This window comes from Lolium rigidum, chromosome 3 (genome assembly GCF_022539505.1).
Source record: "Lolium rigidum isolate FL_2022 chromosome 3, APGP_CSIRO_Lrig_0.1, whole genome shotgun sequence".
Classification (NCBI taxonomy): Eukaryota; Viridiplantae; Streptophyta; class Magnoliopsida; order Poales; family Poaceae; genus Lolium; species Lolium rigidum.
In genome coordinates, this window is record NC_061510.1 from 347,169,157 (window position 1) to 347,184,240 (window position 15,084).

A 15,084-nucleotide genomic window follows, 5' to 3' on the forward strand; every position below is an offset into this window, starting at 1 on the left:
CTACTGTCCCGGCAGTCGGTGCACGCCGACGGACGGGATGAGGAAGACGAAGGCGGCGGCGCAATGAACTGGAAACAGGTAGTCACATATGTGGCACGTTTAGGCTAGGGTTCTCGTCCGTGCTTATATAGTGCGGTTCGGGAAGGTCGTGGGGCGCAGCCCACGTCAGAGTCGGCACAGCCACGATCCAGAAAAACCGGAAGGCAAAACGGCTGAGTAACGCGTCCGTTAATGACTCAAAATTGATTACACAATTAATTTCCCAAACAGCAAAAAGATAAGCTCGGCTCGGCGAGATTCCCGCAACCCGCGGCGCGTCGTGACGTGACGTGTCGTGACGAGGCGTGGCGAGGCGGGCGGCGGAGGAGGAGGAGTGCGCGAGGGCTCTCTCTCTTCTCACTCACTTACTAGGACTAGAACAGCCCACCTTATATACCACTCCAACTCTCTCCCAACTAGCAATGTGGGACTAAACTTTAGCCCCGACTAGTGCTGCCACTGATTTATGATATGGGCCATGTGAGTTTCAGAATTTGATAATGGGCCATGGGCCAAAGGCCAAATGCCCACAAATTCCAGCAATCCCCCACAAGCTCTCATTGGCACATCTCATCAATAAGTTTCCAGAACATTGTTTTATATACCGGTATGTCGTGGAGACTGTTAAGTTGAACTTCCACTTAAAGCTTCATATTACACTAGATTGCAACTTGGATAGTGGACTATGCCTTGAACTACAAGTTTTCGCGCACTAGCTTCATACAAAGCCTAGACCGATACTAGGCTGCCGCGAGGCTTCCTCGCGGTTTGGAGCTTATACGTCATACTCCAGGGCCTTTCATGAGTTTACTAGAGAGCACCCAACTCTCATAGATTGCGACGTTTAACAATCGGACTCATATAGGTGTGTTCTTCAAAAGATGTTCTGCAGGACAACATCTCTGCTAAAATAAGCCACTTAGAACACATTAAGATAATTATCAACCTGCCATGCAGATTAGGAGAGTATTGCATCTTACGGAGTGGTAAAATTGCTATAGGGGTATATACTCTCCTCTCAGCTGACCAACAGCTTGTCTCCCAGTTCTAATTCACGGGATCTCCGATCACATAGAGTGGGTTACCACCGTGGACAACTCATAGTGTGGGTCTCATACCCATCTCCCTCGATGCATTTTCTATCACATTTCGTGATAGTCCCTTTGTGAAGGGGTCCGCCAGGTTTCTAGACGTATGGATATAATCCAACGCTATAACTCCGGAGTTTCTCATTTTCCTGACAGTTTTCAGTCTCCTCTTCACATGCCTTGATGACTTCATATTATCCTTAGAACTGTTTACTTTGACGATCACGGTTTGATTATCACAGTTCATAGGAATAGCGGGTATTGGTTTCTCAACCACGGGTAAGTCCATCAAGATCTCTCGAAGCCACTCGCTTCAACGGTGGCTGTGTCTAGTGCTTGTGAGTTCTGCTTCCATAGTTGACCTCGTAATGATGGTCTGCTTGCAAGACTTCCAGGAAACAGCGCCACCTCCAAGTGTAAACAAATAACCACTTGTGGCCTTAGTCTCATCAGCATCAGATATCCAATTTGCATCACTATAACCCTCAAGTACCCTTGGATACCCAGTATAGTGAATGCCATAGCTCGCAGTACCTTTTAGATAGCGCAAAACTCTCTCAAGAGCATGCCAATGAACATCTCCAGGTCTAGACACAAAACGGCTGAGTTTACTTACAGCAAAGGAGATGTCAGGCCTTGTGGCGCTGGCTAAATACATAAGCGAGCCAATAATCTGCGAATATCGCAGTTGATCTCTAGCAATTCTTTTATTCTTACGAATAATCACACTAGGATCATAAGGCGTTGGAGAAGATTTGCAGTCGCTATACCCGAAGCGACTCAGGATCTTTTCCACATAGTGGGACCGAAGCAATGTAATCCCACCATCGTCATCCTTCGACAGCTTGATGTTTAAGATCACATCAGCTACTCCCAAGTCCTTCATCTCAAAACAACGAGATAGGAACTCCTTGACCTCCTTAATCACAGTAAGGCTGGTCCCAAATATCAATATGTCATCGACATAGAGACAGAGAATAACTCCCTCGCCCCCACCATGGCGATAGTATACACACTTGTCAGCTTCGTTTACAACAAAGCCTTCAGCGGTTAAAGTTCTTTCAAACTTCTCATGCCACTGCTTAGGCGCTTGCTTAAGTCCATACAAAGACTTCAACAATTTACACACCTTTCCTTCTTGACCATCTACTACAAATCCATCAGGCTGCTCCATATAAATTTCCTCATCGAGCTCTCCATTTAGGAAAACTGTCTTAACATCCATTTGATGAACGAGAAGACCATGGGAGGCAGCCAAGGAAAGTAGCACTCGAATTGTGGTCAATCTGGCAACAGGTGAGTATGTATCAAAGAAATCTTCGCCTTCTTTCTGGGTATAACCCTTGGCCACAAGACGTGCCTTGTACTTTTCAATAGTACCATCGGGCCTAAGCTTTTCTTGAACACCCACTTGCATCCTACAGGTTTGCACCCATAAGGACGATCAGTCACCACCCAAGTTCCATTAGCTAAGATGGAATCCATCTCGCTACGGACAGCTTCCTTCCAGTAGTCAGCATCCAGAGATGCATAGGCTTCTGAAATAGAAGTGGGAGTGTCGTCCACGAGGTACACAATGAAATCATGTCCAAAGGACTTTGCAGTCCTCTGTCTCTTGCTCCTTTTGCGAGCTTCATTGTCATCCTCCACAGGATTTTCAAAGTGTTCTATAGCCATGGTAGGTTCGGGAAATAATTCTCGAGTAGATGAACTGGGCATCTCCTGAGTTGATGAGCTAGAAGTTTCTTTCATAGGAAATATGTCCTCAAAGAAAGTCGCATCATTCGACTCCATAATTGTACCAACATGCATGTCGGATACCTCAGATTTTACTATCAAAAATCTGTAGCCAATGCTATGAAATGCATATCCCAGAAGAACACAATCCACGGTCTTTGGTCCAAGCTTGCGCTTCTTGGGTATCGACACATTTACTTTCGCCATACAACCCCAAGTTCGTAGGTAAGAGAGTTTCAACCTTTTCCTTTCCCATTCCTCAAAAGGAGTAATGGTTTTGTTCTTTGTGGGGACACGGTTCAGGACATGACATGCAGTCAATATCGCCTCCCCCCACCATGCCTTGATGTATCTAACATGGCGTTAACCAAATCAGTTAGAGTACGGTTCTTTCTTTCGGCCACCCCATTTGACTGAGGTGAGTAGGGAGGCGTCCTCTCATGGATAATACCATGTTCCGCACAAAAAGAATCAAACTCGTTGGAAAAATACTCTCCACCACGATCGGACCTTAGCCGTTTGATCTTTCGATCAAGTTGGTTTTACGCTCAGCTTTAAAGATTTTGAAGTAATTAAGAGCTTCATCTTTAGATTTCAGGAGATACACATAACAATATTGAGTAGAGTCATCAATTAAAGTCATGAAGTATCTTTTCCCTCCTTTTGTCAATTCACCATTCATTTCACAAAGATCCGAATGTATAAGCTCCAGCGGTGCCAAGTCTCTTGCCTCCGCAGTCTTGTGAGACTTACGTGGTTGCTTAGCTTGCACACATACTTGACACTTGGATTTCTTGACAATAGCAAATTTCGGAATTATATTCATATTCGCTAGCCGCGTCATGCACCCAAAATTAATATGACAAAGTCGTGAATGCCAAATATCGGACTCACTATCATTGCAAACATGATTAATAATTTGAGTACATAAGTCTGACAAAGATAAGCGGAACAAGCCTCCGCATACATAACCCTTTCCAACAAATTTTCCACACTTGGAAATTACAACTTTATTGGACTCAAAAACCAACTTAAAACCATCTCGACATAAAAGCGATCCGCTAACGAGATTCTTATTAATGGAGGGAACGTGCTGCACATTCTTCGAGTTGGATGGTCTTCCCGAAGTAAACTTCAGATCCACCATACCAACACCACGAACAGAAGCACGTGAGCCGTTTCCCATCAGCACGGAGGAAGTCCTTGCGACCTGATAAGAAGAAAACATAGAGACATCAGAACATACATGTGTATTGGCTCCGGTGTCTATCCACCAATCGAGGAGAATTACATGCTGAAAGGACAGGTAGGAGAAATACCGTACCCAACGTCCTTCATCTCAGTATCAACGCCAATAACAACATTTGCGGACTTGCCGCTGTTCTCACGCCGATCATGGCGTTCTGGGCAATCAGGAGCCCAATGTCCAGGAGCGCCACAAACATGGCAGTTCCTTTCTTCTTATAAGGAGTCTTCCTCTTGAAGTTGGTTGAGTTTGAGGCTTTGTTCTTCTCGTCAAACTTGCTTTTTCCATTGCTCTTATTCTTAGACTTGTGGGATTGGAAGTTTTTCTTCTGTACCACATTGGCACTAGAACCTCCCTCAAAACTACGAGCGCGTGTGTCCTTTGCTCTCGCCTTCTCTTCCACATGAAGCGAGCCAATGAGATCCGAAACGGAAAACTCTTGTCTCTTATGTTTCAGAGAAGTAGCAAAGTTCCTCCATGAAGGAGGAAGCTTGGCAATAATGCCACCGGCCACAAATTTGTCCGGTAAGGTACACTTAAACTGCTCAAGTTCTTTGGCAAGGGACTGAATCTCATGAGCCTGCTCAACCACGGAGCGCTCATCAGTCATCCTGTAGTCATAGTATTGCTCCATGACATACAATTCAGTGCCAGCGTCCGAGACCCCAAATTTGGCCTCGAGCGCATCCCACGCATCTTTACCATGGTCGAAAGCCATGTACGGGTCAACAATGTTGTCCCCAAGAATGCTGAACAAGGCCGCCTTAAACATGGCGTCGACCTTCTCAAACTTTTCCTGCTCCTCTGCAGAGAGAGGCCCCTCAGGTCTAGCATATGTGGCGCTAAAACAGCCTAGGTTTGTAAACCATAGAACTGCCTTTGTGCGCCACCTCTTGTAATGCATACCATCAAAGGAGGGAGGTCGAGTAGCGGCAACAATGCTGCTTGAATTGATTTGCCTAAAATCAGGTTTTTGGATTGTTGAATATATAGGCAAATATCCATATGAAATAATCCGTAGATGTAATTGATAAATCATGACTAGGGAAATAACAAATAAACTAATCATGCAGACTAGAAAGATAGATGAACATATCACATCTAAACAAGACAAACCGATCGCATCTACCACGAGTGACTAGAAGAAGTAACTCTAACGAGAGGCCGAAAGAGAAACGACAAGATCACATACTTCGCAGCAGCGTCGTTGTCGCCCATGTTGAGGTTGTCGAAGAAGTCGCCGAGATCCGGGGAAGAAGTTGTCGGTGTGGAGGAACTCGTCGTCCGAAGACGACGTCGTCTTGCCGGTAGTCGCGCCGGAGCGCTCCCCAAAAACCCGATTGCCCCTCACCCGTACGGATTCACGAGAGGCAGGGTTCGGAGGCCTCATCTGTCCCGGCGGTCGGTGCACGCCGACGGACGGGATGAGGAAGACGAAGGCGGCGCGCAATGAAGCGGAAACAGGTAGTCGCATATGTGGCACGTTTAGGCTAGGGTTCTCGTCCGTGCTTATATAGTGCGGTTCGGGAAGGTCGTGGGGCGCAGCCCACGTCCGAGTCGGCACAGCCACGATCCAGAAAAACCGGAAGGCAAAACGGCTGAGTAACGCGTCCGTTAATGACTCAAAATTGATTACACAATTAATTTCCCAAACATCAAAAAGATAAGCTCGGCTCGGCGAGATTCCCGCAACCCGCGGCGCGTCGTGACGAGGCGTGGCGAGGCGGGCGGCGGAGGAGGAGGAGTGCGCGAGGGCTCTCTCTCTTCTCACTCACTTACTAGGACTAGAACAGCCCACCTTATATACCACTCCAACTCTCTCCCAACTAGCAATGTGGGACTAAACTTTAGCCCCCACTAGTGCTGCCACTGATTTATGATATGGGCCATGTGAGTTTCAGAATTTGATAATGGGCCATGGGCCAAAGGCCAAATGCCCACAAATTCCAGCAGTATGCGCCGCGTTCCTGCTAGCTCGAGCCCTCCCCCAAGAACAACTCGGAGTTCGTGCACTGCCTCCGCCTCAACCAGCACCGCCTCGACAATATCTTTGTCTGCCTCTCCAATGCGCCGCCACCGCCTCTCTTGCCTTCATCTTAGCCCCTGTCTCCTCCAACCTCCAGCGCCAGGGCCAAGGAAGCAGCGGCGTTTCGGTGGGGAGAATGGATGCGGCCGGAGGAGAGGAGATTGGAAGAGGAAGGGGATTTTTCTGTTGGGCGACCACCGCCGCGCCACCCAAACCTGCACGCACGTGCGTGACGTGTTAGCCGGGAGAGGGCTCGCGAGGTCGGTTTGAGATGCTTTTGACCAGGGCTTCGGTCTTCCTCTTCCTATTCTTTTGTTGCAGCGGCAGGATTCAGTGAGAGTTATCAACCCTATGCGCTTAGAGCATCTCCAGTCGCGTCCCCCAAATGAGGTTTGGGGGACCGCGGACAAGAAATGGGGCAAAAAGCTATCCAGTCGCGTCCCCCAAAGCTAATTAGAGCCTCATTTTGTGTCCGGCGTCCCCGGTAGAGACTCTATGTATAGAGTCTCTACCGGGAACGCCGGACACAAAAACAGCGTCCACATGCATGCATGCAGCCCCTAGTCCCCACACTTTCTCTCACCTACTTTTCCCATATTTTATTAAAATGCATGCATCCGGACGCTGTTTGAGTGACGCGGCTGGAAAGGGCCTCTTTTTTATACAGATTTTTGGTCTCTTTTTGTCCGACGCGGTCCTAAACGTGCCCCAAATCATTTATGCCGGACGCTTTTTGAGGGACACGACTGGAGATGCTCTTAGTGCTCCGTTTTTGAATCTGATATTTTCTTTGAAAATTGGGTTGCATCGGTAGTTTAGAAGTCCATTAATGCACTGAATTGCTCAATTGATGCATTGATTTAGGTTATTTTTTATATACGGAGCCATGAGGAAACAGCAGGCGATGCAGAAAAAAAAATAAAGCGAAATGAAGAAGCTGTTGAACTCCGTTTCCGATGCTATGGCTATGGAATATGTAAATCAAAGGGAAGATGAAGATGGATATGAAAATCAGAGGCAAAAATGTACGAAGAGCATTACTTGAGGTTCGGTCCTATGCAGCATAAACTAAGAGCATCTCCAGTCGCGTTCCTCAAACAATGTCCGGACAAAGCGCCGGATTAGTCGTTTGGGGGACGTCCGGACAAAAATTTCGTTTGGAAAAGGTCCCTTTTCTAGCCACGTCCCCCAAACGCGACCTCCAAACAAAAAGTAAGTGTAAAAGTTGTGTCCGGCGTCCCCGGTAGAGACTCTATACACAGGGGATGGGCGAGGGACGCCGGACAACATTTGGAGCACGTCCGGACCGAAGCGGCCTTTAGGGCACGCGACTGGGTCGTTTTTTTTTGACCGGCGTCTCCCAAATCCCTTTGGGGGACGCTTTGGGGGACGCGACTGGAGATGCTCTAAACACCTAGATATAATTATTGATTTTGAAGCTAAGAAAAACATCTCTAGCTAGGCTTTATATGGGGTCTTCTCTTTGGAGCATCCAAAATACAGTCCATAATGCTGAGGTGTATTCTAACCTGTTATATCTGTTGCATTTGCGAGAACAAGACCCTATATATCATCATGACATTGCCATCTAGTAGTATATAACATCTGTTCTATGAATTCCCCATTTTTTATGCTTGTTTGATGTTTTCTATTGAGTTGTCCCCCTCTTGTATTTTGCTCAGGCTCCGCCACTGCTTGCTGCATCCAAAACTAAATCACAAGCTTCTGAGGCGAACAAAATAATGCCCCCACTCCGAATAAGTCCATCAACATCACCACAAAATGAAAGAAAGAACTGTAAGCAAACATATTGGTAAAGAAGAATCGGAAAAAACTCTAAGCAAGCACATGAGAAAGGAAAGAAATAGTAGCAACATGTTCAAGATCATAAATCGGCTTTTTGTTCCATGAGCTCCTATTCTAGAAGACTTTTGCTTCAAATATAGTGGTTGGGAGGGGACACACTGGATCACACCTCTTTCCAGATATGGTGGCCTCAAGCTTCCAATCGATTCACTGATGGTCAAGATAAAGCCTGGGCTGAAGTTCTGTATTCATATCAAATATTCAAATCTATTAGCTTCATTCTGTCCAAACTTGTACAATTAAATGACTGCTACGCTGCTGCCTACCTAACAACTCATGTCGTGATAAGCAATATTTGCATGGAGCAGCCCGTACTGCTCGAGGACATGCCCCACAAGATGATGTTAAGATTATATCTTTTCATATATGTAACGGAATGTGATAGGAGTTTAAAACATATCCGATATCTAGTGAATTCCCTTAATGCAGTCAACCGGTGTAATTGTGTGTAATCACATATAACCTGGATTAACTATATAAACACACTAGATTAAACCCCGCGTGGTTGCTGCGGGACACGTGAGTGCATTGAAAATGTAATTCATTAACACTCTTAGTGTTCAACATTTTCTCTATGACAATTCTAAGTAGTAGTATAAATTATTGCAATAGAAGTATAAAACGTGTTTGCTGAATCCATCATAGTTTGCGTCTGAGGGGAATTGTAAGAATAGCTGTCGGCAGAAGAAAAAAAACTACAATCGTGGTTTTTTTTTTTCTCTCCAAGCACTATACTCCAGCTAGACACACGTACATTCACAAAGTAACTAAAGGATGTATGTGCTGCATTTAAACTTAGATATTGGGTCTATTAAATACAATCTGCGCAACTTCAAGTCAACCAAAGTTTTACTGAAGTTATCGCGATAGTAGCTCCTCACCATAAGCTAAAGAATTGGATCAACTACTAAGAAACTGACTCACAGAAAAATGTACCATAATGAGTTTATCACATTAATATTGATTTTTTTCCACAAACATGATTTAGCCTCGCAATAATAGGATTGAGTTGACAAAAACAATTACCAGGCTTACACAGAGACAGGCCCTGAATATATGCGTGTTTCGCCAGATATATCACAGAGGTGAATTCACATATGAAGAAGATCATTGGGTCAATCAGTAGCGTAAGATTTCCGGCATAGTATCCATCAAAGTTTGGGGTCTGCCTCTAGTTTTGTAATATGTTCCATATAAAGAAGATAAAGAAAAGATGCACCGATCCTTAAAGTGGCAGGACTTGAGGCCACCAGCCCACCACCCAAGGCAACTACACAAAGAGATACCACGAAACAGAGCAAGAGGGAAATGAAAAGAGAAAGCTGTATAAACATAAATCAAGCTTTAGTTATATAATCTTTTCCTTGAATTATTTCCTCACAACTGCAGCTTTGCTGCTCTTCGTTAAAGCCTCAGCACGCCTGCACCTTGTCCAGTCCATATTCAAAATGCAACAAACATTTAGGGATCCAATGCAAACCACCTAGACCAAAGAAAGACTCCATGATAAAAGGTAGGGTTGACTCTACTTGGACGACATAGATCTCACTGTAGAGGAGTTGGATAGCAAGGGATGATGTCTTTCCGAGCACATGGAGGCGAGCTGGTTGTCCATGGGCACTACTCGGTCGGGAGTAACCATGGGACACCATTGCCAAAATTAGTTGGTCAGAAGAGGATTGCACAAGCAATAGAAAACGGAATCAAGAAAAAATGGTACAAATCCTAATACAGTGCTACTCATCTGTATTGTTATTATAAGTTGCTGCAAATTGCTTGAAAAAGCTGTTTCATCACCAATAGTTAGGACCCTTGTACTTATTTAGAGGCACGTCCAGGGAAAGTGAATTGGCAAGAGTAAAAAGATAGCACATACAAAAGCAGTAATAGAAAACAACTACATAAGATTGTTCTTTCCGATTTTTATTTCTGTTTCGCAAAATGTAGCCATGTCTGTTTTATGCACAAAAAATCGGAAAGTATAAAGGCAAGAACAAAAAAGTGAAGAAGGTTAATGGGATCATGAAACCTGCTTTGTTCAGATCCTGCTATTCCTCGTTGATCTTCATGGGGCTAGGCCTTTGGTGTTGACCTCTCAGTCGTGCGTTCCGCTTCCACCACTGTATGATATCTAGGAGATCTGGAGAAGGAGAGTGAGAAGCAGTGCTTGCTCCTACCTTGAGAGAACAGTACGCCGATCGAAATCCAGCGAAATCTGGAGGGCTTGAGCGAGCAGCACACCCAATCCAATCAAATCGTTGGCGCGGCGGAACGTGTAGCAGTTTTTGAGTCAGATCGCTACCTTGCAGATTGGGGAACTGATTAGGAAACTGATGTCACATATAGGTTTTTAACCTAGAGCTGCCGCCGGTGGTTCATGAACCGAGCAGTTTCTTGCGCCTTTACAGCGCCATCATTATCGAATCGTGTCAGGAGCCCACGATGGCATATCTCGGCCAGCCCACATATGACGAAGTGGCCCGTACGGAAAGGAATAGGAACCAGCGAGATGCGAGGAGCGGCAGCGCAACACAGAAGCGAAATAGGGTGACGTGGCTGCACGAGAAGCCAAGAAAATGAGACCAACTATTTATAGATAGAAGATAACCAGTGTGGGACAAGGCATCGCTTCCCACACGAAAACTGATCAGAACTTGCATTTGTTCCCATTTTTCAACATGATAAACATAGTGCTGAGAAAGATACTTTTGATAGATTGTCTTGTAAGAAGATCGTCTCCTTTTCGACATCACTGCTTTATGGTGGAAGAAGTGAACTACATGTCAAGTGAAATCGATCATTCCATACTATGTGTTGGCGGAGATCACTGATGATTGTAAGAGCATCTCTAGCAGAGCCATGCCAAAACTGTAAAATAACCGCTAGTTTACGGGTTCAGTTCGGAAATCGGTGCAGATCAGCTGTAAACGGGACGAAACCGATTTTTTTTACAGGCCCAACCCGAAAACCAAACTATGCTCCCTATTTGTAGGGATTGGAAGGTCGAACTGAAGGCTACCCTGTATTCCTAGTGGCGTTTTGGCAGCTGAAACTTTAGCTCCAAACAGTGCAGTTTCGTCGGAGGACTCCCGGAATACGACCAAAATTCGGCAAAATCCGGCCGGAGGACAACCAAATTTCAGCGGAGCCCTGCGTTCCAAGCTCGGTGAAGGGAGAGCTGGCAAACGGCCGGCCACGAGTTCGCCGGGCGCGGGCGGGGCGGCCCTGGAGGCGTCCGTGATGGGGCGGGCGGGGTCGAGCTCGCCGAAGCAGTGTTGGGCGGGGCAGGCCGGGCCCAGGCGGGGCGGGACGGGGCCAGGGCGGCTCGGCGCGGGGTGGGACGAAGCCGGGGCGCGGCGGCGCAGGGCGAGTGGCCGAAGCGGGCGGTGGTTGCAAGCGTGCAGCTAGAGCGGGGGAAGAAGAAGAAGACAAGGGGAAAAAAGAATGACATGTGGGTCTAGTGGCATATTTAGGAATATGCTCTTTTACGATTTTATTTTACGGGTTCTGATTAGCGCCGGGACTTTTTTGACCCGTAAACACGAGTTCAGGGGGGCTGAACTCGCTTTTTACAGTTTAAATGTTTACGGGTTCTGATAGAGATGCTCTAAGAATCCTATTTCCTAATCAATAAAGCTCACAAGTTCCGTCAAAGAAAAAATCGAACATATTTCAATATTATTTTTCATGGTTGTGAGCATGTATTGATTTATTCTAGAGCCATTTGCAACGCACGATGATTTGGTAGTTTTAATAGTGATGATGATATGTACTACTTTTTTACCGGTATCGAGTGGAGATCCTTTGTCGCGTGACTACGTAAAACTGCAGGCTGAGACGCTAAGTACAACAGACTGACGCCCCTACAGTGAATTGTTTGCTGCCGAAGAATTCCACATAGAAGCCCCTGTAAACAAAGGATTATCTTACATTCAGCATCGTAGCTGGCTGCTACTACATGGTTCTTTGCTAATCCGTGACGGTAAGCAGGTGCATGCAGACCATGAGCTGAGCTGGCCGTACATGTGATGCGTCATCCAATCACACTTCTCCATTCTCCAACGAGATCGTAGGCCTATCCACATCTATCTCCCTTCCCTGGCTCACACCTTGCCAAGTGTTCATAGATGAAGAGATCTCTAGTGCACCAATAGAGTCGAAGATCAAAATATTTCCTCTGTCTATCATCTTTCTTGTTGTCTCACACGGCAAAGCTTAGTTCCTTGTGTCTTCTCCAGCGCCATAAATAGCTCCATCCTCCTCGCATCTTAAACCATCTCCACAAACACACGGTTAGATCTTTGGAGAACATACACCACAACAGCAGTTTTAGCAGCTCAATGGCGACCACCACCATGTCCCTCTCTTCCTCGACCTTCGCCGGCAAGGCAGTGCAAAATGTGGCGTCATCCGCCCTCTTCGGTGAGGCCCGTGTCACGATGCGCAAGACAGCCGCAAAAGCCAAACAGGTTTCCTCAGGCAGCCCGTGGTACGGCGCCGACCGTGTGCTCTACCTCGGCCCGCTTTCTGGCGAGCCCCCAAGCTACTTGACCGGCGAGTTCCCCGGTGACTATGGGTGGGACACTGCTGGGCTATCGGCTGACCCCGAGACGTTCGCCAAGAACCGTGAGCTGGAGGTGATCCACTCCAGGTGGGCTATGCTCGGTGCGCTTGGCTGCGTATTCCCCGAGCTACTTGCCCGCAACGGTGTCAACTTTGGAGAGGCTGTGTGGTTCAAGGCTGGCTCACAAATCTTCAGCGAGGGTGGACTCGACTACCTCGGCAACCCTAGCCTCGTCCATGCCCAAAGCATCCTCGCTATTTGGGCATGTCAGGTTGTGCTCATGGGTGCCGTCGAGGGGTATCGTGTTGCTGGTGGCCCGCTCGGTGAGATCGTCGACCCACTCTACCCTGGCGGCAGCTTCGACCCCCTCGGTCTTGCCGATGACCCCGAGGCTTTCGCGGAGCTCAAGGTGAAGGAACTTAAAAACGGCCGTCTTGCCATGTTCTCCATGTTCGGCTTCTTTGTGCAGGCCATTGTCACCGGCAAGGGCCCTCTAGAGAACCTCGCCGACCATCTTGCCGACCCCGTTAACAACAACGCATGGGCTTTCGCCACCAACTTTGTTCCTGGCAAGTAAGTAGTTGTTGACGGCTGCGACTTGCAGCTATTTCAGGCCTACACGCGGTGTATTTTGCACCATTTGGCTTGATTTGTACTACCATGATGTTGTAAATTACGAGGATTCTCGTGGAAAATATGCCTCTTTCTGAAGTCCTCTGCCTTTTGGTGTTTTATGAGCGCAATATATCCGTTTTCAGTTTAAGTTTCTATGGAGTCATTTTCAGTACAAAATTATATAGCGCAGCTCCGTATACGGTATGCATACCCTGGCAAGTGACACCCACTACACGTTCCATTTTTCCCAGCGTTCCCTGTTTCAAGCACTCAGATGGGTGTTACTGTTGATGGGTCATTTCAAACAGGCTAAGTGGTAATATGTCACCAATGACCTATCGATGGAATGAGAAGTAAAATGAGCCATCAATCAATTCCATCTTTAGAAAGATACCAGATGGATCCTGCGCGCTTTGCTGGCCCCGTTGATCATCACAATGAACATGCCTCACTATCGAAGCTACAACCATTGTTTTCTTTTGCAAAGAAGATCTAGAATTGCTATGTTGTTAAATTCTCCTAAGAGGTTCAATACGGAGCCATAATATGAAACAAAAACTATCAACCACAGACAATAATTTCATTATTTCAGGAACAACCTGGTTTATAAAGCATACTCGTTTCACATGAATGATGGAATGCACTTGTAAACCATTTCAACCCCTCTTTAAATCAAAATAAATAAGTAATATTGGATTCCTTAGCTGTTTATTTCAAATAATGAGAACAACAATATTTCACTATGGCTCCATTGATCATTTTTAAGTTTTAGATACACAATACGTCTGGACAATGACAGGGGAGCCACATTCAGCCCCACGTCGCTCCCGTGGAGCAACATGGACGGAACCCTAGAACCCCTTCCCAACCGCCACATTCCTCCGAAAATGGATGTTGGTTTGGGAAAGACAGTTAATAAAAATATGCTTCAGAAATAATACTATTGTGGAGCAGATACAAAAAAGCAAATCAAGCCAATCAACTTTATATCATATAATCAGAACTTTTTAGTTCACATTGCACATAGCGCAAATGAACAGTGAGCAAATGAAATTATATCAGATTATAAACCCCATGTCATGCAACAATTTGTGTAGACTGTAGAACATTTCAACAAACCAAGATATTTTTTATATTATATATATAAAGCTACAAAGTCACAATAATATTGTAGCATTAACACAAAACATAACTACATGGAAAATTCCCAATGCTATTGGCAAGTTAGTACAGCTGACTGATACAAAACTGGATGGGCACAATTTGAGCCGAAGCATACCTGCAAGTGTAGATGTAAACTAAAATATTGAACATTTCCCACAACAAGCTGGATGGGAGTATACAAACAAAATTAATCAACCACTCAATATCTACGCAAATGGAAGAACTGTGTGAAACAACAATAGCAAGCACCCTCTTGCATCACTGCAGCTAAATGAACCTCAATCTATTATATACTAAAAGCAAAATAAGGGTCTGAAATAGAGATACTACGTTAATCCACATCATCAGAATTATTTTAAACTGTTAGATCTGTAATTTAATGGTCATGATTAAAAGAGTTTACGTAACATGTACTACCATTTTTTTTTTTGGACATACACGGTATGTAATATTAGACACGTACGTGCAACCATTTGTAAGAAAGAAAATTAAAAGGAGGCCGGAAAGATTAATTGTGTTAGTCTTTTTCCATGTAGAGGAGTCCACCGGTTGCACTATTCCATGTTTTAAAATTAACGTAAAGGAGTCTCCAGCTCCAATGCGCCCAAGGCGCTAGACGAATTTGAGTTTTTTTTCCTTCCTTCTTCGAGCCGTAGTGTGTTGATTAGCTGCATCTACACATCACACATGAATGTTGATTACTTATCCAGAGATGAAAGGTTTGATGTCAATTAGCACA

General features: G+C 45.6%; 1 protein-coding gene across 1 annotated transcript; it reads left to right on the top strand.

Moving 5' to 3' along the window:
- Positions 1-12,258: 12,258 nt before the first annotated feature.
- LOC124704008 (chlorophyll a-b binding protein of LHCII type 1-like) lies at positions 12,259-13,277 on the top strand. The gene has a single exon (XM_047236240.1). It carries the CDS (start codon positions 12,343-12,345, stop codon positions 13,141-13,143), a length of 801 nt encoding a protein of 266 aa, XP_047092196.1. The 5' UTR covers positions 12,259-12,342; the 3' UTR covers positions 13,144-13,277.
- Positions 13,278-15,084: the final 1,807 nt, after the last annotated feature.

Coding starts and splice junctions, on each gene's coding strand:
- LOC124704008 (XM_047236240.1), top strand. CDS start 12,343: ATGGCGACCACCACCATGTCCCTCTCTTCCTCGACCTTCGCCGGCAAG.